At 50.4% G+C, this 25,534-nt stretch overlaps 2 protein-coding genes across 2 annotated transcripts; both read right to left on the minus strand.

Annotated features, from left to right (window-relative positions):
- Window positions 1-2,708: 2,708 nt before the first annotated feature.
- LCK (LCK proto-oncogene, Src family tyrosine kinase) lies at window positions 2,709-23,359 on the minus strand. Its single transcript, XM_061184554.1, has 13 exons — window positions 23,110-23,359; window positions 10,963-11,072; window positions 10,583-10,664; window positions 10,300-10,390; window positions 9,954-10,052; window positions 9,700-9,803; window positions 9,353-9,502; window positions 8,922-9,074; window positions 8,598-8,777; window positions 6,268-6,344; window positions 6,023-6,176; window positions 5,810-5,941; window positions 2,709-3,365 (listed from the first exon to the last, which is right to left on the minus strand). Exons 1-13 carry the CDS (start codon window positions 23,249-23,251, stop codon window positions 3,163-3,165), a joined length of 1,677 nt encoding a protein of 558 aa, XP_061040537.1. The 5' UTR covers window positions 23,252-23,359; the 3' UTR covers window positions 2,709-3,162.
- Window positions 23,360-23,678: 319 nt separating this feature from the next.
- FAM167B (family with sequence similarity 167 member B) lies at window positions 23,679-25,300 on the minus strand. Its single transcript, XM_061184555.1, has 2 exons — window positions 24,787-25,300; window positions 23,679-24,166 (listed from the first exon to the last, which is right to left on the minus strand). Exons 1-2 carry the CDS (start codon window positions 25,045-25,047, stop codon window positions 23,936-23,938), a joined length of 492 nt encoding a protein of 163 aa, XP_061040538.1. The 5' UTR covers window positions 25,048-25,300; the 3' UTR covers window positions 23,679-23,935.
- Window positions 25,301-25,534: the final 234 nt, after the last annotated feature.

The following is a 25,534-nucleotide window of genomic DNA, read 5'->3' on the forward strand; positions in this document are numbered from 1 at the left end:
GATAACGAAGTTCGGAACTTTGTGGCTTCCTCAGAGTCACACAGTAATTACGTTCAATTTTCAATCGTAATTTTTTGAATGCCTACTATGCACCAGAGGCACATTAAAAAAGTGGCAGGGGGCTTCCCTGGTGGCGCAGTGGTTGAGAATCTGCCTGCCAATTCAGGGGACACGGGTTCGAGCCCTGGTCTGGGAAGATCCCACATGCCGCGGAGCAACTAGGCCCGTGAGCCACAACTACTGAGCCTGCGCGTCTGGAGCCTGTGCTCCGCAACAAGAGAGGCGGCGATATTGAGAGGCCCGCGCACCGCGATGAAGAGTGGCCCGCGCTTGCCGCAACTAGAGAAAGCCCTCGCACAGAAACGAAGACCCAAGACAGCCAAAAATAATAAAAAAAACATAAAAATAAATAAATAAATTAAAAAAAAAAAAAGTGGCAGAACCCAGCCTTTCTTACTCCAAAGCCTACGTCCCTGATGCAGTCACCTAGGAGAACTGAGTGCCTTTAGATGGGAGGAAACTGATTGTCCCCTTATACTGGGAGCAGAGTTTCTCAGGATACTGAAGCTATTGATATTTTGGATAATTCTTTGTTGTAGGGGACCGTCCTGTGCACTGTAGGATTTTTAACAGCATCCTTGGCCTCTACTTATTAGATGCCAGTAGTACCCTGCCCCCACCCCCAGCTGTGACAACAGAAATTGTCCTCCGACGTGGCAAAATGTCTCCAGGGCAAGGGGGAGGGGATTGGAGGGAGAGTAAATGTGCCCCCCACCCTACCCTTGAGAACCACTGCACTAGATCAGTCATCAACTAATCATTATTGAAAGCTACAGACTGAAAAGCACTGTGATGGGCTATTAAAATAACAACTACAACAATATTAATATTTAGTGAGTGCTTACTATGTGCCAAGTAAGTTACTCATGATCCTATAGTCAATAGATACATTTTTTATGCCTCTTTACAGCTTAAAGACTGCTTGGGCACTTGTGTCCCTCACCTGGGAACTGCATTTGGGCCACTAATTACAAACGTAACAGACCTAAGACTGGGCACTTCTATTATAGAAGCAGCAAAAGACCAGGGAATAAACCCTATTCCCAGTTCTGTGTTGATACTTCCTAGCCAGGAACCTTTCTGGGCCCCCATTTCCCTCTTAGTAAAATGGAGAGTGTAAGAAAACAAAGTTCACCAACTCTGCGGCTGCAGCAGTGTCCAAAGGAGGAGGAGGGTGGGGATCAGATGAGGTCATGGGTGTGGCAGCATTTTATAAAATGCAGAACAGGAATCACAAACTCAGATGCCTGCAGAGGTCACGCAGGTGATGTAAATGAGTGGATTTATATTTATATTGGTTCGATTCAAGTACTTTGCTTGTTTTTAATATTGGATTCTTTTTCACTTTCTAAAGAAATATGTCCTTCTCCCCATCTTTCTTCAAACACACTGCCATCTTCAGGGATCTTTAATTTTCCCACTTTTTAATGGAAATATGGGTGCAAAAATTTTTTCATTTTCCTCTTTTTATAAAAACAACAGCCTGAACATGATAAATAACCACTAACACTCAGGTTCATTGTCTGGGAGCAATAGAGTGCTAAGGGGACTCTGGCAATGGGAGAGCTCATACCCCACCTGAAGGCATTGGCCACCTACTCAGCTCCATGAGGACAGGTAAGCCCAAAAGAGCCAAATCTTCCTATTTTTTTCAAGAGAAGGCAGAAATCTGGAGTTTTATGCAAAACTACCCCAGTTTTATAAACTGACTGCTAACTCAGTCTACTTTCAAGACAGCAGTAAGAGCCATCCTTTTAAAATGTAAGTCAGATCATGTCATGGCTTGGCACCCTGCAAAGGCTCCTCAAAATGGCTCCTGCAAAGGCCACAAGGCCCCAGGCCCCATAGGATCTATCCCCCTCCCTCAGGCTACCTTTACCTCTCAGAGCTTGCCAGTCAAGCTTCTGCCTCAGGTTGTTCCCTCTGCCTGACTGCTCATCCTGCATACCACGTGGCTCACTCCCTCACCTTCAAATCTTTGCTCAAAATTCACCTTCTCAATGAGACCTTCCCAGACCACTCTCTTTAAAACTACAAACCTCCCCCAAACATGACATTCCTAATTCCTCTTACCTTGCTCTTTTTTCCCTTTAGCACTATCACCTTGTAGCATACCATACCATTTACTTCTTTGTGATGCTTATTGTCTATCTTCCTTTACAGAGTGTAAGCTCCAGAGATTTTATCTACTGCATATCCTATGAGCCCAGAATCATGCCTAGCACACAGTAGATGTTCAATAAATATTTGTTAAGTGAGTGAATAAACTCAATGTTTAAAAACACCTTGAAGGTGAATCAGAACATATCTAAGGTCAAATATAGTCCTTGAATCAGTAGCTCTCAAAAATGCTGTTGCATTTATATAATGGGAGGGGGGAGTGTCTTGGGACACATCTACTCTCTAGGAGGTTCTGGGTAGGGGTTGCCCATAATCCTTTGGGGTGGGCTTTTGAAGGGGTTCAAAGAACCCATACAGCAAAGTATAGGGATCTCCTCTTGGCCCCCAACATCAGCAGGGCTGGAAAAAGTTCAGACACCCCTTCATCCCATCTTGCACCCCAATTCAGGGTGCCCCAGTTTCCATCTTCTGAACGCTCAATCCCCACTCCCAAGGAAAAGGAGATTGGAGTGGGGAGCAGAAAGATGTGCAATCTTCACCAACAGACATTTATTGAGCTCCTTATGGGCGCCAGGCACCAAAGAGGAGCGCACAGAGGTATTAGATAAGGTCCCGGCCCTCAAGGAGCTTCTTGATGACCAGGGGAAAGGAAAAGGGGGTGGGGAGAAGCTGGTGTCAATCACAGGCCTCTCTCCTCTCTTTGGTGGTCTCAGAAGTGGGCGGGCCCAGAAGGGGACAACTTGGACAAGTGTCCAAGACATATATGCACAGGCCACACATGTACAAGACACATGAGCAGAGCCCACCCACCTACAGAACCCGTGTACAGGACATGAGAAGTGTATGTGTCGCACGTGGGCGGGATTCACATGCAGAGTCCATATGTGCATAGGCCACATGGGTGTAACACAGGAACTGCATCTCCCCGAGCCAGGTTGGCTAGGTAGGGGGAGGGCTCCAAGCCCCAGCCAGCTAGGCTCCTCAGGGCTGCGGCTGGTACTGGCCCTCTGTGGCTGTGAAGAAGTCCTCCAGCACGCTGCGCAGGTAGTCAAAGGTGGGCCGGTCCTCCGGGAGCTCCTTCCAGCACAGCATCATAAGGTGGTACAACTCATCTGGACAGTTGTCAGGTCGTACCATGCGGTAGCCTTGCTCCAGGTTCTGAATCACCTCAGGATTGGTCATCCCTAGAGGTTGATGGGAGAACTGACATCAAGGCTCCAGGCTTTGGAAGCCCACAGGCAGGGGTGATGGTCAAGATATTTGACAACTGGTATGGTGTGAGCACCAATCCAAAGGGATTTTGGTCTTTATCAATGGTAAAGCTATACTCGCGGTACCTGCTAAATGTCAGTCGTGCCACTTGTAGTGTCTGCTATGGCTTTAACACTCCATAACGCATACATGTGGCTGTGAGACTTTGGGTGAGCCACGGCACCTCTCTGAGCCTCAGTTTCCTCATCTGGAAAATGGGATAACAGTAGCTCCTACCTCATAGAGGTGTTATCAGGATTGAAAGAGAAAGTGTATATATAGCATTGAGGATGCTGCCTGGAAGAGGAGATGCAGCATAAAGAGTACCTGTAATGATGATTATCTGGTAGGGAAGGATGGAGTGGTCAGGGCCCAGGGCAGGATGGGGGCCCACAGCCAGGACAATGGGGAGGCTTCTCCAGCTTTGAGAACAGGCACATGAGATGCTGCATCAGGAATCCAGATGGACCCTGGACCCCAGCAAGGCAGACCCTGCATGGGGCAGAGAAGATTCACTAGGCCCCTCCATGACCCAGATGAAATCATCTTTGGGCCACTTCCCTCCCTTGGTGCTGATCCTGGGCCCCATAGTAGGCTCTTTGCATGCAGACCCCAAGAGGAGCTGCTCTGGAGAACTGCATGGGCACAGCAGAAATATAGCTCCCTGTTTCTAAATTACCTGTATGGCCTCTGGTTTCTCCTTCATTCTCCTGAGAAGAGACTGTGACACAGGCAGTCCCCAGAGCCTAACCCCTAGAGGGTCCTAGCAAAACAGAAGTTTTACTCCTACAAAGCTTCAGACTGGACCCTAGTCAATAGAGACCTCTCTTCCCCAGGCCTTTCCCCTGGGGGGCCTCTAGCTATGTGTCACTCAGATTTCAAAATCAGGACACTGAAGGACATAGGCCAGGGAACAAGGGTACAAACGTATTGGCTACACCCAGCCTAAATACAGCCCACAGCCCACAGACCTACTTTGGCTTGGCCCCTTATAGTGTTTTTTTTGTTTTTGTGTGTGTGTGTGTGTATTATTATTATTATTATTATTTTTGGCATGCGGGATCTTAGTTCCCCGACCAGGGATCGAACCCGTGCCCCCTGCATTGGGAGCATGGAATCTTAACTGCTGGACCACCAGGGATGTCCCGCCTTTTGGCATTTTTAAACAATCTGAATCATCACCAATATTTGGAAATGGGAAATTTTTCCTAAAACTCCAAGTTTTGGCTTCTCTTGAAAAAACAAAGATCTGTTTTTTGGGCCCCCATGTCTTAATAGCAACCATCTGCTAGAGCAGATGCAAGTTCACCCAGGTCCCCATTACTCCCCATAGTTTCCCTGACCCTGAAGCCATGTGTCAGTTGCCATTTATCATCATGCTTTCACTGCCTTTATTCTTCTAATAGAAAAATTCTCTAAGGGAGCAGTGTGAGCTCTTGTCAGGACAACGAGTGTGTTTCTAGCCCCGGCGCTGCCGCTGGACTCTGTGATGGGGCAAGTCCAGGGCAGGGAAGGCCTGCATACCCTCACCTGATTCTAAGGTGTCTTTACCTTCCCAGGAGCAAAGTTCTGTGCACACTGATGGGGATGTGGGAAGCTTCTGCAAGTCCGACCACTGTGCTCCAAGACCTCCTTACCCTGTCTTTGTATTCTATTTCCTTTCCCCAGAGTTTCCTAGCAAGTTCCTTCCAAAAAAAATTTCATTCCTGTCTTGGCTGAATTCAGGGGTAAAGGACTGTCCAGGAGATAGAGGGAGGAATGGGAGAGGGTGGGAATTAGCTGTTTACACGTCTCTCTCACTCTACATGGAAGACTTCAGAGGGACGGGAAGTCAGTGTTTAGTGAACACCTACTATGAGTCAAGCTCTTTCACAAATAATCTTGTTTCTCATATCATGAAACTGAGGCTCAGAGAGGTAAAGTCACCTGCCCAAGTCACTTGCCCATAGTGATTAATAATAAAACCTAACACTCTTGAGTGCTTCGTATGGGTCAGGTACTGTTCTAACCTCACGTTTTACAACTGGAGAAAAAAGGAATGATCTGATCAAAGCCAAACAGAAAGCGTCAGTGGCAGAGCTGGTAATAAGAAGCAGGCCTCTTGCCTCCCAGGCCAGATCCTCTTCTACATATTAGGCTGCCTGTGTTAGAACTAAAGAAAAGAGCTGGGATTGTTGAGGGAAGAGAGATCCAGAGACAGAGATGGAAGCCAGGCCTGGGAGATGTGCACCTAATTGGGGATGTAAGAGTGCCACCCCTGAGATGATGGAGGAGAAGCAGCTAGAGAGTTTCAGATTCTTAGCCTGGGAAGAAGTAAGTGGAAAGACATGAATTTGCTGCCCTTCCCCATCACTCAGCTCCTGCCCTTGACCCTGACCTGGGTAAGGGATGCGGCCATGAGTGACAATCTCCGTCAGCAGGATCCCGAAAGACCACACGTCCGACTTGATGGTGAATGTCCCATAGTTAATGGCTTCTGGTGCTGTCCACTTAATGGGAAACTTGGCCCCTGGAGGGAGGAAGTGAGGTCACCTGGGTCTGCTTGGCCAGACCCTGCAGGCCCCAGACTTCCCTCATATCCCATACCTACCCTCCCTGGCTGTGTACTCATTGTCCTCAATGAGGCGTGCTAGGCCAAAGTCTGCGATCTTGCAGCTCAGGGTGTCAGACACCAGGATGTTGGCGGCCCTCAAGTCACGATGGATGTAATTCCGCTCTTCAATGAATGCCATGCCCTCTGCAATCTGCAGGCCAGGTACAGGTCAGCAGTCCTAGGCCAGACATCCTTATCCCACTGCCCTGTGCCCATGCCCAGCCCCTCCCCAGTCTCCTTACTTGGGCTGCCATGTCCAAGAGTTTGTTGATGGTCAGCTTGATGCCTGCGGAGGTCTTGAGAAAATCCACGAGGCTCCCTGTGGGCAGAAGCCAGAGTTGCTGACCCAAGTTGCCCCAGGGGAAAGCCCCCAGACCCTTCTCCCCTAACTGGGAGTCTAGAAGCAGTGTCTGATGTGTGGAAAGGAAGAGTAAAAGCTGAAACAGGAGGAGTGTGTGTTCAGAGTGAGGATGCCCGGGATGTGTGATGCCCTTTTCCCGGGGACTAGGGGGCTACTTGCAGGGGTCTGCAAGCTTCTTGTCACCAGTGGGGTGGAGCCCAAACTCTTCAGCCAGTCATCCAAAGCCCTGCATGGTCCACATCTGTAGTTTCTTCTCTTCCCTCCACTCCTGCCTCTTTTACTCCACCCATCCTAGACAATTGAGAGATTTTCCACATAGACCCCTGGGTTCTCACCCCAAGGTCTCTTTGTCCCATGTCTCATGCTAAAAATTCTTTTTGTTCATGGCCCAGCTAGACAATTCCTCTAGAAAGCCTCTCTAGATCCTACCAAGCATAATAAATTACATCATCATCTACCTTCCCCATGGTATACTGGAACTTTCCTATGGCACAAACTCTGGTTTTCCTAGCGTGCATAACTGATAGCAGCAATCAATCAATGTTCCCAGCCCACAGTAAGCAGCAATAAATGTATGCTGAATGTAGTAAATGGAATATGGAAAGAGGTGTCCTGGAGGACTGAGAGACCACCTTTCTGGTAGCAGAGGGTAACTAGGAGAAGACCAGGGATGGGAGTGGCTGGGACAGAGCTAGTGACCACTCGTCCTTCTCAAGAGACTAAAACCCTATGTGAAGATGACAACAACTTGAGTATCTCCACTATGAGTGCTGAATTAGTCACTGAAGGCAAAGACCTCACCCAGAGGCAGAAAATATGTGGACATAAGCTGCTATTCCTTCATTGTATCCATGGCAGATGTTGCTAATCAATCCCAGTGCTCACTTCCAAGGAACCTCAGAATCCTTCTCAACACAGAACTCCAAGCAACTACCAATTGAAGGTGGTCCGCTATTTGCCATTTCCAGAATCCATTAGCCAATTAACAGCTTTTTTCCCTTCCTGAAAGAGGGACAGATCTTATACTCCCAAAGAATCAGAGCCAGATAACAACAAACTTACTAAGCTGTTACTATATGGCAGGCCCTGTTCTAACTGCTCTATATGCATTAACTTTCATCCTCACAAAAACCCTATAAGGGGACTTCCTTGTGGTTAAGAATCCGCCTGCCAATGCAGGGGACACGGTTTCGAGCCCTGGTCTGGGAAGATCCCACATGCTGCAGAGCAACTAAGCCCATGTGTCACAACTACTGAGCCTGCACTCTAGAGCCCGTGAGCCACAACGACTGAAGCCCGTGTGCCACAGCTACTGAAGCCCACGCGCCTAGAGCCCGTGCTCTGCAACAAGAGAAGCCACTGCAATGAGAAACCCACGCGCCACAACGAAGAGTAGCCCCCGCTCGCCGCAACTAGAGAAAGCCCGCGAGCAGCAACAACGACCCAACACAGCCAAAAATAAATTAAAAAAAAAAAAAAAAGACCCTGTAAGAAAGTTGCTATTGCATTATTATCACCATTTTACAGATGAGGAAACCATGGCAGAGGGAAGTGAAGTGACCAAGCCCAAGGCCACACAGTCCTGAAGCCAGGATTCTAACCCAGGCACTCAGACTCTAGAGCCCTTAATGACTACTCTTATTTCTAGATAAGCCTGTTTGGATTTCTGCTGTTATTCTTGGGGGAACTGAGCATCAGAGGTGGCACAGGGACTTGGCCCAAAGCTGGGCCTAGAAATTCCTATTTACCTTCCTGGGGCTCTCAATCTGTCCGACAGTGGACCGAGGGAGGGGGAGGGGCTCACCCAGAACTGAAAAAGAGGGCTTTGGAGCACTCCCAAGGCTCAGGGGCAGAAGGGAGAGAGATGGGGCCAGGGACCTACTCATCTCCTGAGATCAAGCATCCTTAGATCAAGGTGGGGTTTGAAGAAGGCAAATAGGACTGACTGCAGGTCAGAGAAGAAGGGGGGGGTGGGGGGGTGAATGCTCTTCCAGAGCCTGCCACCTCAAGCTGGGCTCCCAGACAGGGCTCGAACAACACACCCTCTTCTCCACACGCCCTATAGTCGCCCCTGGAAGTGAGTCTCTGGGGGCTCAGGAAAATTCCTCTAAAAAACCTCGGTGCTGAGCCAGGCCTATCTCCTCCGCCCTCCAGCAGGGGCAGAGGAGACGGCAGTGCCCCCCAGCGGCCGCGCACGGCGGCGGCGCCCACCATTCTCCATGTATTCCGTGATGATATAGATGGGCTCCTGGGTGACCACCGCGTAGAGCCGGACCAGCCGCTGGTGTTGCAGCTGCTTCATGAGGTTGGCCTCGGCCAGGAAGGCATCGGGGGACATGCTGCCCTGCTTCAGGCTCTTCACTGCCACCTTCGTGTGCCCGTTGTAGTACCCTGGGGCAGGGAGGGGTTGGGGGAGTCACTCGGAGCCCATGCCCCCAGAGCCAGGCAGCTGCCCCGAAACAGGGCACTGTCGTGGGACTCTCACGACCTTCGTAGACGCCTCTCCTCCCCGCAGTCCTGGAGGGCCTCACTCACCCATCCACACCTCTCCGAACTGGCCAGCCCCCAGCCGCTCCACCAGCTTCAGCGTCTCCCTGGGAACCTCCCACTCATCCTCCCACCACGGCTTCTGGGGCTTCTGGGTCTGGCAGGGGCGGCTCAACCTCGTGCACAGCCCGTCCGAAGAATCTGTGAGGACAAGGGAGGAGGGTAAGGCTGTCAATAAGGCGGGACTGGGGGTGGGGGCCCACGGGTGGGGGACCACCCAGTCCCCACCTGGGGAAATGGACGGGCAGGGGAGGTGTGTGGAGCTGTCACCTGACCCCTGGGGCTCCAAGGTACCGCACCTCACCCGCTGCGGGGCAATGAAGGAGCATACTGAGAGATGGGTGGAGGGTACCCCGAGAGGAACTGGGGGAGGCAGGCTGATAGGGCACAGGGGCTAACCCTAACCCTGCCGTGCTCACTCATGTAATGGCGGACCAGCTCATGCAAGCCAGGAAAAGTGATGCGGGGGGAGATGTAGAAGCCGCCTTTGTCCAGGTTACGGATCTTGTAATGTTTCACCACTTCTCCCTGGGTCTGGTCGAAGTCCCGGATGGACAGTGAAAACGATCCTGAAAAAAAGAAAGGATGAAGGAACGCAAAAGAGGGGGGCGGTGGCCTCCAGCGAATCGCACCTCCGCCGACGCGCCACCCCCCCCGCTCCCCCCCCATCCCACACCAACCCCGGGGGCTCCTCGCGCCCGGACCTCTGCTCGCTGCCCCAGCCCGAGGCCCCGCCCACAGCCCCCCGGCCAGCCCAGCCGCTCACCCGTGGTGCTTTCACTCTCTCGGATCAGGAAGGAGCCGTGCGTGTTCCCGGGCGCCAGGAGCTGCCTCTCCGCGTCCTTGCGGCTCAGGGTCTTGAAGAACCAGCTGCGCAAGGCAGAAGCGAGGGCTTCTTTCGTCTGTTGGTCCGTTCTTCCTCCATCACCCTCCAGCATTCACACACCCCTAGCATCTCTCCTTTGCTCCGAGGTCCCTGGATCTACGCCCAGCAATCCCCCACGACGAGTCCCCACTCACGGTTCGGGCTCCAGGCTGTTCGCTCTGGCCACAAAGTTGAAGGGGATGTAACCTTCCTGGCCCGTGGTCACGGACTGCGCCTTCCACCACTCGCCGTTCCTGCGCGACAGCGGCGGTTAGCACGGTCTGCTCAGCCTTGAACTTGGCTGGAAACCCTCCCTCAGAGCCCCGAGTTAGGCCATGCCACCCCACCCTCCAGCTCAACACTCCGGAGCCTCCCATTTTGTCTTAAGGGCACCCACTGCAAGCCAGATCAGGGGCCGCAGGGGGGCTGCAGTACCGGAGATCCCCGCTCCCTCACACTCTACGGCAGGGCAAGGATGGATGGGGTGAAGCGGACACTCACTGCTCCAGGATACGTAGCTGTTCACCCTTCTCGAAGCCCAGGTCTCCATCGTGGGAAGGCTCATAGCTGTGCAGGGCGATAACCAGGTTGTCTGTAAAGACAGGGGGAGTCAGGGAGAACCTGCTTGGAATAGGCTGGGAGCACGAGTTCAGGAGTTACATGGTAGCCCACAAGACTGAGGGGGAAGGAGGAAGGACAGGTGGTGAGTAGGTGAGGAGGAGATGGAGGCTGACAGCCAAGGGTCCACAGGACTTATCTTTCACGCCCTGCTGGTTGAAGTCACCTTGCAGTGGAGAAGCTGGGGGGTTGGAGCCCTCGTAGGTGACCAGTGGATCCCGCACTTCAGAGCCATTCCAGATGGACAGCTGTGGGGTGGGGAATGAGTGGAGTCAGAGAGCTGGAGTCTGGGTCAGACCCTGGCTTGCCTCCCCACTGCCCTGCTCTCCTTCACTTCAGCTTGGCTGGGTCTTATCACTGAATTTACCAACCACTTGCTGCGTGACCTTATGAGAACCCCTTTCCCTCTCCGGGGTTCTTTTCCTTTCTGTTGCAGGGGAGAGGGCTCGCTGTTATTTCAAGGACCTATAGTGGTGGTCCGTTTCTCTCTTCCGGGTTGTACACCCCACCCGACTCCCTCACCAAGCCCCCTGTCTTGCCTCTTACCATGGCCTTGCCATCCAGTGGGACTATGGGGTAATGGCAGTTCTCACATACATCGATGTTTTCCATCCAGTCATCTTCAGGGTTTGAGCTGCAGCTACAGCCCATGGTCCCTGGGGGAATGGAGAGGGGGCTGAAAGGGCTCCCCCAAGATCTACCCCTGCAACATCAGACATGCTAAGGCCTAGCCCTGGGAACTTCCAGAAGGACCCGAGATTGTCAGCCCCCCAGCCCCCATTCACCAGCCACAGAAAAGCTGAAATGGGGTCCTAGCTCCCAGTAAAGTCACACATGCCCTCCTGTTGAGGCCTAGGCCCCGCCCTCCCACCTGGGCTGGGCAAACCGCCACAGGCACCTTTGTTAGTCTAGTTGCCCACTTCCTGCCTCTCCCCCCCTCTCGCTCTCTCTGCCCATCCCCCAAGTTGGGGGACTACCTACTAGAGATCGCATACACTTCCCCAAGCCCTAGGGAAGACGTAAGTTTTGATCCTCCCCTACCAGAGGGGTGTGTGCGCCCCACCTCCTAATTACAATTCCCCTTTCCAGACGAGGAAGCTGAATAAGAGACCCTTTCTCCCGAATGTCAGCCATCAGGCCTCTGCTCCCCCAAACCCCCCACACACAAAGTCTCCTTCAGAGGCTTCTTTCTGCTTCTCCCCAGCAGAAAACACTTCAGCGGCCCTCTTGGCCATACCTTTTACTTGTTTGCTTGCTTTAGCAGTGGAAACTTTTTGTCAGATGAAATCAAGCAGAACCTCATAGATAAAGCAGGTAAAAGTGGGGCTGTTCTGCCTGAAGCAGAGTGTGGCGGGACCTCACTCTGAAGCTCCTGGGAGTCCCTGCAGCACCTCCTCCCCCAGGGCTGCTCCTCAGGACTGCTTGGAAACAGTAGTCCTCAGGTAAAGTTTAATATAATTTACCGTGCATTCAAGAACCTTTAATATCAGAATCAAATCCACCTCCTCAGTCTATTCTGCTACACACACACACACACGCACAAACACACACACACACACACACACATTCACACAGCCTGTGTTCTGAGCTAGTCTTCCCAAAAACCTCGCGCTCTTTTCTTACAACGTGCCTTTGTTTATGTGGTTCGCCTGCCTTGGAATGCTTTTGCCCATCTGTTGAACTCTAACTCAACCTTCAAGCCTCAACTCAGATATCACCTTCTCTGTGAAGCCTTCCCAATGCCCAATGCTCTTTGCTCCTACAGCATTCCACTTAGACCACAATCATCAACTTAGGCACTGAGTGCCATGATTACGCTAATTTATGTGTCAGTCCCCCTGCCTCTCCTACCCCCTTGATGAGACGGGGGATTTATCAAGAGCAGAAGCTGTGTTTTATTTGCCTGAATGTCCCAGCACCCGGAACTATTCTTGTTAATAAATGTTGACTGGTATGTGGAGGGTTGATGCACAGATTCTCCCATCTACAGAGGTCTTAGAAACCACCAAGTCTAACCTCTGATTTTAGATGAGCAAACAGAGGACCAGAAAGGCCTGCTTAAACTCACACAACTGTTTGGGGCAGAAGAAAGCTAGAGTTGCTAATACATGCTGGGACCAAGTAGAAGTGGGGACCAGTGGTGGTTTTTGGTTAGCAAGACTTAAGGTCTGGGGCTTCCCTGGTGGCTCAGTGGTTAAGAATCCACCTGCCAATGCAGGGGACACGGGTTTGATCCCTGGTCCAGGAAGATCCCACATGCCGTGGAGCAACTAAGCCCGTGCGCCACAACTACTGAGCCCGCGTGCCGCAACTACTGAAGCCTGCGCGCCTAGAGCCTGTGCTCCACAACGAGAGAAGCCACCGCCATGAGAAGCCCGCGCACCTCAACGAAGAGTAGCCCCCGCTCGCCACAACTAAAGAAAGCCCGCACGCAGCAACGAGGACCCAACGCAGCCAAAAATAAATAAATTAATTAAAAAAAAAAAAAAAAAAGACTTAAGGACCTATGTCAATTATATCTTAATTAAGGAAAGAAAAAAAGATTCAAGGATAGGTTCCGGAGTTATGTTCAAATTCTGGTTCTGATACTTATTGTGTCTCTTTGCTGAAATCATTCTTACCCAGCCTCACTTTGCCTTTTCTGTCGACTGGGGATCGTCATCCCTTTCTCATCAGCTTAGATGAATGTTGGCTTGATTTAGAGCTGAGAAAGACTTATACCAGTGCCCATTCTGCCCTACCAACCCCTGCTTTGGAGGGTGGGAGAATGGGACTGGTAAATAATCCTCTTGGCTTTAAGCTCATGTTTCTTTTTTTTTTAATTTAAGTTTTATTTTATATTGGAGTATAGTTGATAAGCTTATGTTTTTTAAACTGAGATACTTATAACCTTTCATGGGTGCCGGAAGTCACGGGTGTGTACCTCCCAAAGCATGAGTGTTAAACACATAGTTAAACCTTATTCACGTAGTTAAACGGACGTAGATCTATTACAAATAGAGGAAAATACAAAATGTACATGGAATTTTAAGCCAAATCAAGAGACTTTCAAGGAAAGGTGTACACGCATATACTCTTCCCCCTACTTTAGGAGTCCTGGGGAGACATTTGAGAAATCTTGCTCGGCTCTGTGGCTGCAAATGGCTTTTTTATTTTTTTGATTGCTAATTTTATTATGGCTAAGAACTGATCAGCAGCAAAAGCCTCCAGAAAAGAACTGATAACAACCTGGAACCAGCCTAAGATGAGCCGAGCTGTCTAGTAAGGTCCTGAGCAACCCATTGTTTGTGATATTCAAATAGGCCTTGGAAAACCACAGGTTGGTTATATTACACAGAGAACACCAACATCAGATGAGGTGTCAACTTAGATCAGTAATGTCCCTTCCAGGCTTGACATTCTCAGAGGCTTTGAAAAAGGGTAAGAGAAAGATGAGAAAAGTTTGGGGTTGAGAAAATGGGATGAACTGGGGTGCAGCAGTGAGGGGAGGCTGGTAGACAGGGCAGAAGGAACCTTCTGAAGGCTGAAGCTCGTAGGGCTGGAAACTGTACCTGTCCAGGCTGGGGTCACGTGGGGAGGGAAAAGGGGCCACGAGGCCTTGGGCCAGGGGCCAGGAGAGCATGCAGGCAGAACCTATATCCTGGATAAATCTCGGCCTGCCAGAAAGGACTGGGGCCAGATATAAAAGAATGAAATATTGCCATTTGCAGCAACATGGATGGACCTAAGATTATCATACTGAGTGAAGTAAGCCAGACACAGAAGGACAAATATTATATGATATCACTTATATGTGGAATCTAAAAAATAATACAAATGAACTTATTTACAAAACAGAAACAGACTCACAGACATAGAAAACAAACTTATGGCTACCAAAGGGGAAAGTGGGGGGGGGGGGGCGATAAATTAAGAGTATGGGATTAACAGATACACACCACTATATATAAAATAGATAAACAACAAGGATTTACTGTATAGCACAGGGAACTATGTTCAGTGTCTTATAATAACCTATAATTGAAAAGAATCAGAAAGAAAAATGTATATATGCATAACTGAATCACTTTGCTATACACCTGAAACTAACAAAATATTGTAAATCAACTATACGTCAATTAAAAAACTAAATAAATAAAAGGACTGGGGCCAGGAGCGAGAAAAAGTTAAGCTGTGTTAAATTAAACCAAAAGGTACTCAGTAACTCTGCTGGGTATCTGACCCCTAGTGTTTCCTCTGTGGCTTATTTAGTGCTCCTGGAGCCCTCCAGCTGCAGGTAGCAGGCCCTGCCCTATACAAAAGTGTGAGTTTTGGAGTATAGGGCCTGGCAGCAATCAGAAGACCCCAAAACCTGGCAATGCCAGAAGTTATTTTGGTGAGTGGCTCTCAGCCACTGGGAGCTACATGCTCCTATGAGGCCCGAGGGTAATGTTGAAGGTTATTTCAATATTTCAAAAATCTGAAGGGAAATGGTACTATGATTTGTTTCTCAGTATGACAAATTGCATTATCGTTTCTTCAATGCATACTTAATTCTCTGATGAAAATTTGAACTAGAAAACAAGAAAATTAGTACCTAAATGAGGTCGTTCAGTCAGCAAAACCCTCAAAATCATGAGATCCATGGGGGAAGAGGGGAAAAGTACAACAGGGGAAAGGCAAAGGAGTCCTTGGAGGGAAGAGCTGAGAAGCACTCATGCAAGTCACCAGCCTCATTTTAAAGATGGAGAAGGTGGCGGATCAGAGAAGGTAAGTGATTTTCCCAATAGCATGTGAGGGCTCTTGGCAGAGGCGGGACTCCAATCAGGCCCCACCTCCTTTTTCAAGGTACTCTGCTCTATTCTTCCCTCCCTGGAGACTAAAGCGGGCAGGGAATCCTGAGAGGTCATGCAGACAATGGAGCAGGGAGGGAGGTCTGACAGAGTGGGGTCCACTCTCCATCAAGATGTGATCATTGTGTTGTTAACAAAGGCCTTTCTCTCTAAGGCAATTCTCCCTCTATCTGGAATGCATGTTTCTGAGTGTACATTTACCTGCTTGGTGAATACAAGTCTGCACATATTGAGGTATGTGAATCATTGAGCATCATGCTTATGTGTACATACCCGTGGGTATGTAGGAGCCCCTGTGTGCAGATGGAAGTGCAACAAAATGGGGGCATGCATAGTTTGTGTGTGTCCCTATGTAATTGTGAGGTCATATATGTATGTATTTATTTGTACAAAATGTGGGTCCCATCCTAGTCTGATTCAACCAGGTTAATAAATGAGGTCGGCAAAAAGAAAATCAAAATTAAAGCTTATGGGCTTCCCTGGTGGTCCAGTGGTAAAGAATCCGCCTTCCAATGCAGGGGATGCCGGTTGGATCCCTGGTCTGGGAACTAAGATCCCACATTCCGCAGGGCAACTAAGCCCGTGGGAGCAACCACTATGCTCGTGCACCTCAACTAGAGAGCCCGTGTGCTGCAAACTACAGAGCCCACGCACCCTGGAGCCTGTGTGCCACAAATGGAGAGAGAAAACCCGCACACCACAACTAGAGAGAAGCTCACGCACCACAACTGGAGAAGCCCGCGCGCCGCAACAAAAGATCCCACGTGCTGCAACTAAGACCCAACGCAGCCAAAAAGATAAAGAAAATAAATAAATTTTAAAAAATTAAAGTTTAATATAAATTTCTCATAGAAAGAAAGAAAGGAAGGAAGGAAGGAAGAAAGAAAGAAAGAAAGAAAGAAAGAAAGAAAGAAAGAAAGAAAGAAAGAAAGAAAGAAAAAGAAAGGTGGGAGGGAGGGAAGGAAGGAAGGAAGAAAGAAAAAGAAAGAGGAAACAGATCCAGAGAATCCCCAGGACTCTCAGAACCAGTAACAAAGGCAGATTCTGTGGTGAATGAAACAGGACATTCTCTTCTCCCAACTCAGGAATTCAAGGTCAATAGGCAGAATTTTGTAGATTCTAGACCTCCTCTGACTAGCATCTGAAATGTTCTCGGTCAAACTCAAGATCTGTCTATGGTTCACAGAGCACTTTGTGCCAGTTATAAAGGGCCACCCCTCCCTGGGGTTTCAAACTTGGAGAGTGGAGTGAGAACTAGATTTCAGGTACCATCCCTCGTCTCTTTGCACAGAGCCCAACACACAGAGTGGCCCTTCTCACTCTGTGTAGAATTGATCAAAAATCCCAGGCTGCGTGAAGCTCCTGGACTAGAGTTTCTGATCCCAGGGTTGTTTAGGAATCATATCGCAATGAGCTCTGATTCTTGCCAACTTGTTCACTTTTATCAACTCCATAGACATTGTCTCTCCTGGCTGGGCCTAGAATGTGTTTTGTCCCCTTAAAAAAAAATGTAACACTTTTCCTCCCCTAAACTGTAAACCGATTCATTTTTTGAACATTCTGTCCAAAATGTGTGCCAGCTTCTTGCCTGGGTTTCTTGGGCTAACACTTTATGTCAAGGGCAGGCAGGCTCTTCTACTGCAGACCACTGTTGTACTCTGGGCCACCCTGTGGCAAAATCTGTCAGGAATAATTTAAAACATTTTCTCGGCCTTTTTCTTTGGCCAAGATTTGGTTATTGGCAAAGTTGCATATGTTCAATGAATAGCCTTGGCTGTGGATGCCTGCACAGAACCCTCACCATGGTACTCGAGAATCAGGGTTGACAGGCATGGTAAATAATTTCTAGTGGGTAAAACAAGGATGTCTCCTGAATTCCCTCCTTTTTCATGTGTTCCTCTTTGATATAATACCACTTTGGAATAAACTCTGTGAATTCATAGAGTTCACAAAAACAGAGAACAAAAAGATAAGTCTTCTCTTATATGCAAACAAGATGGATTTATTCTCACAAACTGGGAGTGGTTTAAACATAGAACTGGTTCTGCTAGTTAGTTATTGCCATAAACAAGGGCTATAGAGCAATTATTCTAAAGCTGGTATTTTTGATAGAGGCCCTCCAACTAGTAACTTGTGTATACCTAGTAATTTCTTTTATTGAGCCCCCTTCCTCATGTACCTCTGTCTGTATTTTGCATCATGGGGGTTTTATCAGGATGAAGCCTTACTTACAGTTTGGCAATCCACACCACTTTATTAAAGTTTCTGGAAGTCTGCAGGTCAGGGAGGCTCAGCTCATCATATCCATAACATAGTGAACCAAGTTCATTCTCAAGGCCTCCCAGTCACTCACTGACAGAGGGCCTTTGGGCAGGTTACTACACCTCTCTGAACCTCCCTCAGTTCCTTTATCTTCAAAATGGGAATGAAAAAGGGACCTGCGTCTAGGGCTGTTGTGAACATAATATGTGATATGTAGATGATCTCATATAATAAAGTACTTAACATGGTGCTTGGTACATAGTAAGGACTAAGTAAATGAAAATAGTTATTTGAGGCCTGCATGGGTATTTCATTACCCCAGCCTTAAATACATTCATTTTCCTTTCTGATTTTTGGCACTTCCATGAACCACTTTTTCACCTTTAATATATTTACCTCAAATGGAAACTTCACTACCATAAATGGAAAACCAGAACACAATATTGTAAATGAACTATACTTCAATTAAAAAAAAAAAAAAAGGAAAACCAGCATCACCAGCCATAAATAGAAATCTGTATATATTAAAATAAACACATACTATAATACCTAAATCCACATTTGTAAATGTTCATTCATTACCCCCCTAAAATCACTCACCCGCATCAATGATGCACAGGCCATATCTGGGGAAATGCCACACTGTGAGACAGAACTCTGGGCTTAGGCCTGTGTTGGTAAGTTAGAGGAGACATGACTTTCTTCCTACTTGGCCAGCCTATCGACAAAAATTTAATGGGTATGTCTTATGTGCCAGGCTCTGATCTAGAGCTGGGGACACAGAGGTGAGCAGTCAGAGAGGCTCCTGTCCACTTGGCCCTGCCTGCTGTGTTAGAGGTGGGTGCCCCTCTGGCGGGTCACTCCATTTTCACAGGAGGCAGTAAGGCCCGTCTTCAGCTCACTGATCGGTAACGTCTGTGACCCTGCCAAACTGACAACACAAAACAGCAGTATTTGCCAGGAAGTAGCATCTCAAAATCACCACCATTACCCATTAACCAAGTTAACGACATTTAGCTAAAACCGCTGAAAAGATGAGGTAGATCTCCATGTGTTGACATGGAAAGAAGTCCCAGATATAACACGGCAAGCAAGTTACAGAACAGAATGTAGAGTTTAAGTTTATTTGCATTTAAATATGGATATATAGGGGATTCTTTTAAGCCAGGCTCTGTGCTAAGCCTTCATTTGCATGACTTCATGTAATGCTCATAATAATCCTATGAAGTAAGTGCTATTATTACCCCCATTTTACAGATGCAAAAATTGAGGCCCAAATGGGGTAAAGGTATTTGTCTGAGGCCTCATAACAAACAAATAAGTGGTGGAGAGGCGAGCTGAACCTCCGTCTACCTGCCTCCAGAGATTAGGCTCTTAACCAGTATGCTTTCCAGCGGCCACACGTAGGAAAATCTGGAAGGACGTGCACCAAATTGTCCACAATGAGCATAGCCCAGGAGTGAGATTGGAGGGAGCTGTATTTCTTATATGTCTTTGTATGTCTCTGTACTGTTTAAATTTTTAAAAACAGCCATGTGCTAATTTTGTAGTTGAAAAACAAAAAACAACAAAGCCCCCACGAACGCAAAAACTCTGCTAAGAGACACAAGCATTTGAGGAGAATCAACTGTACAGCTTGCCCTTCCACTCCTCTCCTTGTCTCAAGAGGTGCAGGCATGGAATAGGGGATACAGGAAAAAAGGTTCTGCGACCACGGAAGTCTGAAAAACACTGGGTTAGACAAAATCAAACAGCCACCTTCGCTGGGGAGACTTTCAGAGCTTCAACAAGCTAATGCTGTTGGTGAAGTTAATGTGGGACATTTTGTAGCTTAGGCCATGTTGATTTGGCCCCAGACCGTTTTCTTTCCAGGTGCCTCATGGGACTAGCGTTCTTTAGAACAAACATTGGAAATGCAGCTCCAGGTGCTTTCAAACCAACACCTGGATGGTATCTTTGTCCCACCTGCCCCCATCCCACCCACATACTCAGCTCCCCTCAGCATCGCTTTCACTACGTCGAGCTTGGCCTTGAAGCCATCAGCTTGTGGGTGTGTGGATGGATTTGTAAGATCCAGTGTATGATGTATCTGCGGTCCCTGCCTCTGCCTCTGAACATACATGCACACATACATTTTCCAATGATGATACGGATGGTGTTTTGGCTAGGGAGGGAGGGTTCATGTGTGTGTCTGTGTGAAGCTGTGTGTGGGACCCTCCTCTAAGACAGACCCTGTGGCCCAATCTAGAGTTCTCACACCCACTAGTACACACAGGAAACAAGCTCATTTGCAAAGCCACACCACAAGTGTGAGGGAATGGGTGGCTCACTGTCCTGCCCAAGGTGCTGAGTAGGAGTAATTCTGGTGCAGACATCCCCCCCACCCTTTGGTGCACAATTTGCAGGAGAAGGGGGTGCCTAACCTCTGTTAAGCACCTACTGCATGCCAGGTACTACCCAGGGCACATCACAGCCATTATTTTCTCTTTGATTCCCCACAGGCACTCTGTAAGGAGGGATTTATTATTGTCTCTTTACCAATAAGTAAACTGGAGTTCGGAGAAATGAAGCCATTTGTTCAAGTAAATGACAGAACTGGAACTGTGCCTGGGTCCGCCTGGCTCTGAAATGCATGTCCCTCACGCTACACCAAACCCACTGGCTCTCTTGTGTTTGGTCTTGCCCTGAGGCCTCTGCCCTCCTGGGACCCAAGAAACAACCCAGGGACAGCGACCTTGGCTTCATGTCCTAGGTATTCTGCAGAATGGGCCTTTATCCTTCTCAGAACTACCTTGACTCTTCCAGGAAGCCTTCCGGATCACCTAAGGCAAGCCTTCTCCCGTCCTCTGAACCCTCCGCCTATTCTCTTGCTCCATCACTTGGCCCTTTTTCCCTTAGAGAAGAATCTCTGTCCCTGAGCCCCGAGGGCGAGGGACCCTGAGTCATCTATCAGCACAGGCTGGGTGGGAGAGGGGACGGCTTATGCCGGTCCAGAGTCTGGATGAGGGTAGGGAGACCCAGCATGTTTTTCAGGCCCCACAAGAGGCTGCAGGCCTTGGAGCTGGGGACAAAAGAGAGGTTGGGACATGATGACTCAGTGGAAACTGTGTTTCAAGAAAAACTCCAAAGGCGGAGAGGGAGGCAGGGGAAACCTGCAAAGTGTGGCTCAGGTGGGGATTTGCCCCATAAACAGCAGGCTGAGAGCTAGAAAGTGAGGGGGTGGGCAGGGAGCTGACTCTGCTTCCCTGGGCCTCTACCTTCCTGGGGTTTGAAGCAGGAATCAGCAGGACCCACTGGCCCTACACATACAGCAGCAGTGGGAGGGGGGCTAGAGTGGGAGGGAGCAAAGGGAAGAGGGGAGGACTTCCTGCGGACACAATGGCAACTTTCCAGATGGAACTCCACGCGGTCCTTACCCAGGGCCAACTGCACCCCTGTCCGGGATAAAAATAGCCCTTCCTCTTCCCGTCTCCCATCATTCTCTCACCCCCCGACTTCCCAGAGTCCAGTCAGATACTTCCACCCGGGAGGCCCCATGCCAGATGACAAATATCCCTTCACATGCCCATGCGTTCCCAAAGGAAGACTCCTCCTTCTCTCAAAAAATGTTGGTCACTGAGGCTAAAATCACTTCTCACGTGTCCATCTGGATGCTCTGGGTGACTCCTCTCTCTCTCTCAGGAGAGTCTTGTCATTGGGGTCTGCCCCAGCAACCGGAAGGATTCTTGGGACCCCTGACTCAAGCCTGCCCATCACCTTGCTCCATAGGGGGGTGTGTGTCACACCCTAGGCCATCACCCTCTCTCAGGGCCATCACCCTCTCTGCCTCTGCCTTGCTGACGGACTGCAGGGAGGGAGTGCTTTGCCCCAGTCTGGGCCTCAGGAGGCTCATCCGTCATGGGATGAGGGACTGGATTTAGGGATTTCTGAAGGCCTTTCTAGTACCTGACAGTCCACGTGCCAGATCCCCCCAAAAAATGCTCCCAGTGAGGTGGGGCCTGATGGCAGGCAGTGTGACAGAGGCAAGAGGTAACAACTACGCAGGAAAGAGGTGATCCAGCTGTTCTGCCTGTCTTCCACCTGACCTCCAGCCAGGTTTTTCTGTCCCCCAGCCTGAAGGGCTGCTGCATACCTGGGGAGCCTGGCCCCAGGCCCAGCTGCAGCCCTCTGCCATCAGGACACCCACCACAGCCCCTAGACCCCTGTTCCCAGTACTCCTTACCTGCCCAGCCCAGGAGCCCTCTGGCCCCATTCACATGGTCTTCCTGGCCTAGCCTGGCTGCCCAGACACAGCTTCGGCTCCCCTCTCCGTCGTAGCCACTGCGTGTCTCCCCGCGCCCACGTCCCACCCTGACTTCCTGCCGCCTCCTGAGGGCCCCAGCAGCCCAACCACAAGCCTCCAGCACCCCAAGCTTCCTGCTGCCATAGCCCCCCGCCTCTCAGCCCTCAGGGGTCCTATACGTCTCCAGTCCAGGCCCTACTCACCCTGAGGGTGGCACTTGGAGGTGAGGGAGGATATTTGATAGAACTTCCCCCCGCCCTCCCAGGGTGCACCTGGACAAGAGATTCAAGGGCAGCCTTGAAACCCCACTGAGCGGGAGGCAAACAGACGCCCACTCAGCTTTCAGGGAAGGGCAAGTAGCACTGCTATCACAGTCTGAGAGCAGGGTGACCCTTTCATTACAGTCGGAGGGCAAAACTAACATCACTTCAGAGTCAGAGGAGAGGACAGCATCCCTGTAACATCACTGGAGAGCAGACACCCGTGTTCCAGTCAGATAGATACCGGGCTCACACAGCTGCTAGACACAGCAGCGGAACAACAGCTGTGCCATCTCAAGGCTCAGGATGATAGTTTATTATACGCAGAGGGTAGGCTAACACCCCTCTTACGGACAGAACACTGGACAACAGGCTGTTTAAGAAAGCGGGCAGGACAACCTCTTGTCTTTAAGGGGGCAGAGTAACAGCCTCTGTTGGGGGCAGAGGGCAGGACAACCCCCCCTAATTATGGTTGGAGAGTAGGGCAACCCTTCTAACCAGGTAGAGGCGAGACCACAGCTCCTGTCAGAGGCACAGGGCCTGACACCACCTCCTGCAACAGGTGGGAGACAGAACAGACACTCCTGCCCAGGCACCCAGGTGCAGGCAGCAGACTGGGCGCGCCTTCCGTTATAGGCAGGAGGCAGGGACCTTGTCACAGCAGCAAGCAGGCCAACAATCTCCCTTTCCTCAGGGGCCAGGCTGAGGGTGACACCCGTCAGAGGCTGAGGGCCAGGTCACCAGCGTTATGAGGAGCTCTAGGTGGCCCCTCTCAGGCCCAAGAGCTGGGCCTTGATCCCACCCGGCGGAAAGCATAAATATGTTGCCACCGCCTGAGCCTGCCCTGGGGGAGCGGGCTGGGGGAGGGGAGCCCACAGAGCATTGTTGGGGTTTGCGAGGTGGAAGCCGAGGCTGTGTGAACCTCAGCTGCGCGGAGGGAAGGGGGAGACAGGAAATGGGTGGGGGGAAGAGGAAGCCTGAGCTGGAAAGTCAGACAAAGAGGGTAACGCAGAAACAAAAGCCGAGAAATACAAAAAACAAAAAAACAAAAACCTACCGAATGACACAGAGCCCAGGGTCCCAGCTGCGGGCCCCAGCTCCCCTTGCTGTGAACCTGAGCACTTCACAGTCCGTCTCTGGGCCTCAGCACAACAGCAAGAACACCACTGGGGCTGGTAATAATACATAATAATGCACATTTATTGAGGGCTTACAGTGCATTATCTCACTTCAGATGTATCCAACTACTTGTGGAGTGAGAATTAGCATTTCCATTTTAAAGATAAAGAAACAGATGCAGGGGTTAAGGGACCTCCTCAGAGTCTAATATCAATAGAAATCAGTGGTGGAGCTGGCATTGAACCCAGGTCTACCAGATCCTGCGTTCTTCAGCTGCCCATTTACCTAAGTCACCTTCCATGGGGGTGATTTAGAATTTTAAGTTCTTTTCCAGTTCTGATCTTGATAAGATAGAGCAACAGAAGTGGAGCTGTGGGGAAGATGGGGATCCATCTGTCCATCTCCACCCCCAAGGCCAGCCTTCTCTCTGGCAGTAGAATCCCTGGTCCCAGCAACAAGTGACATACAGCCACCTTGGGACTGAATAAATGACTGCAGAGACCTTGATGGGAAGCAGAGGTTTATTGAGGAGCCTGGGAGTCTGTGAACTCCTCCCCTTCCTCCACACCGTCCCCCCTCCCCCATCTGGGGCAGCAGGGGCAACAGGATGCAGGGGCTTTAAGCTCCCAGAGCTCTGAGCATCTCCCGGACTCTCCCCCCACCGCTCTCCAGGTGCTGGCTCCTCTGGGGCACCCCTCTTTTCCTTCTTCCCAGCTGGGCTGGGGGATGGGTAGCGGGTGGCGAGGCAGGCACGCGGGTGCCCCTCAGCAGAGGGTGAAGCGCCGGGCGCTGATGTTCATGCGCGTGAGGCCCAGGTGCCGCAGTGGCGGGGCCAGGGCCAGGCCGGCTCCCGGCTCCAGCTCCAGCTCCATCTCGGCCTCGTTCAGCAGCTCTTGGTGCAGGTGACAGACTTGGTCCACCTTCAGCCGGTGCAGCTGGGCCCGCAGCCGAAGCAGCTGCCCTGCCAGCTGCCGGTCCTGTGCCTGCATCTCCCGCTGCGGCCGAGAGGGGGCGTGAGCCTGCTGAACCTCCCATTTTTCCCTCCTGGTCAACACCCTGGGTCTCTGCACTGGCTATGTCCTCCCCACACCCTCACACCCCAGCTCTATCCATCCCATCTCATAGATCTTGCTCTAAAACCAAGCTAAACAAATACAGGTACCTGGGGCCCAATCCTAGATCAACTAAATGGAATCTCCAATTTGGAGGCTGGACATTTTTATATTTGCACATATTGGATTGAACCACCTATTCAACACTGGCCTCTTGTACAGCATCGTCAGTACCTCCTTTGTATCTTTGGGGTATAGCAATTCCCAGAGTATGGGAGGATGCCTTCCCCGGCTATAACGGGTTGTCCCACAAGGGCAGACTCTGTCCCCTGAGCCACAGGACCACAAGGTCAGTAGATTGGATGGACTCCTTCTTCAGCAAGGCTCCCTGAATAAAACACTGGACAAGTCCATTCCTGGCTCCTCAGCCCTGGGACAAAGCCACAGGAGTGGGCATTTGCTAGAGGCAGGGTCATTCTCATCCCCTCCCCATACCCAGTGTCTTGGGCCCTAAGGACTGCCCTCAAGGCCCTCTGCAAGGCTGCCCTCCCCACCAGACTCACCAGCTCCCGTCGGAGCCACTCAAGGGCAGAGTCCATTGAGTCGAAGCCGCAAATGGTCCCAGGTCCCCCGGGCTCGGGTCTGGCTTGGGCCCTGCGCCAGGCCTGGCTCTGGACCTGGGCCGTCCACTCCACATATGAGGGCCGCCGTGTCTGCAGCTGCAGCTTGGCCGTCAGCGCCTTTACAGAGTCCAGGCTCTCTTCTTCTTCATCCTCCTCATCTTCTTCACCCACTGCCTGGAATTTCAGTGGCTCCAGGGACATGGTTGGGGATGAGGGACAGGGCAAGTCTGCAGCTCTGGGATTAGGGAGAGGCTGGCAATATTACCCAGGAAGAGGTGGCAGAAGCTGAGGGTGAAAGAAATGTGCAGGGAGTGTGCGCTGGTGAATGTTCAAGGTGGGTCAGGGAGGCTTGAGTGTGTCAGAGTGGGTAGGTAGGTGAGTGTGGGAGGCTGAGTGTGCAAGGGCTGGGATTTTCCTGCACTGCTAACCCGAGAGCCACGTGATGCCTGTCCGGGTGGGGGCAGGAGAAGCCCTGCTCCTCTGGCCCCTTGGATAAAATTTATTGTCTTTGCCCAGAAGGAGACACCCAGTTCCCAGAAAGGAAGTTGCTCCAGGATAAGAAAAGCATCATCCACACCAGAGTCTTGGCCCTCTTCCCAAGACCCAAGTTAAGGGATTGGGGAGGGGATAGGAGGCTGACAAGCTGCCCCCTGTCCTCACTCGTGACGCCGGCCCTTCAGCAAAGGAA

This window comes from Eubalaena glacialis, chromosome 3 (assembly GCF_028564815.1).
Source record: "Eubalaena glacialis isolate mEubGla1 chromosome 3, mEubGla1.1.hap2.+ XY, whole genome shotgun sequence".
NCBI classification, from domain to species: Eukaryota; Metazoa; Chordata; class Mammalia; order Artiodactyla; family Balaenidae; genus Eubalaena; species Eubalaena glacialis.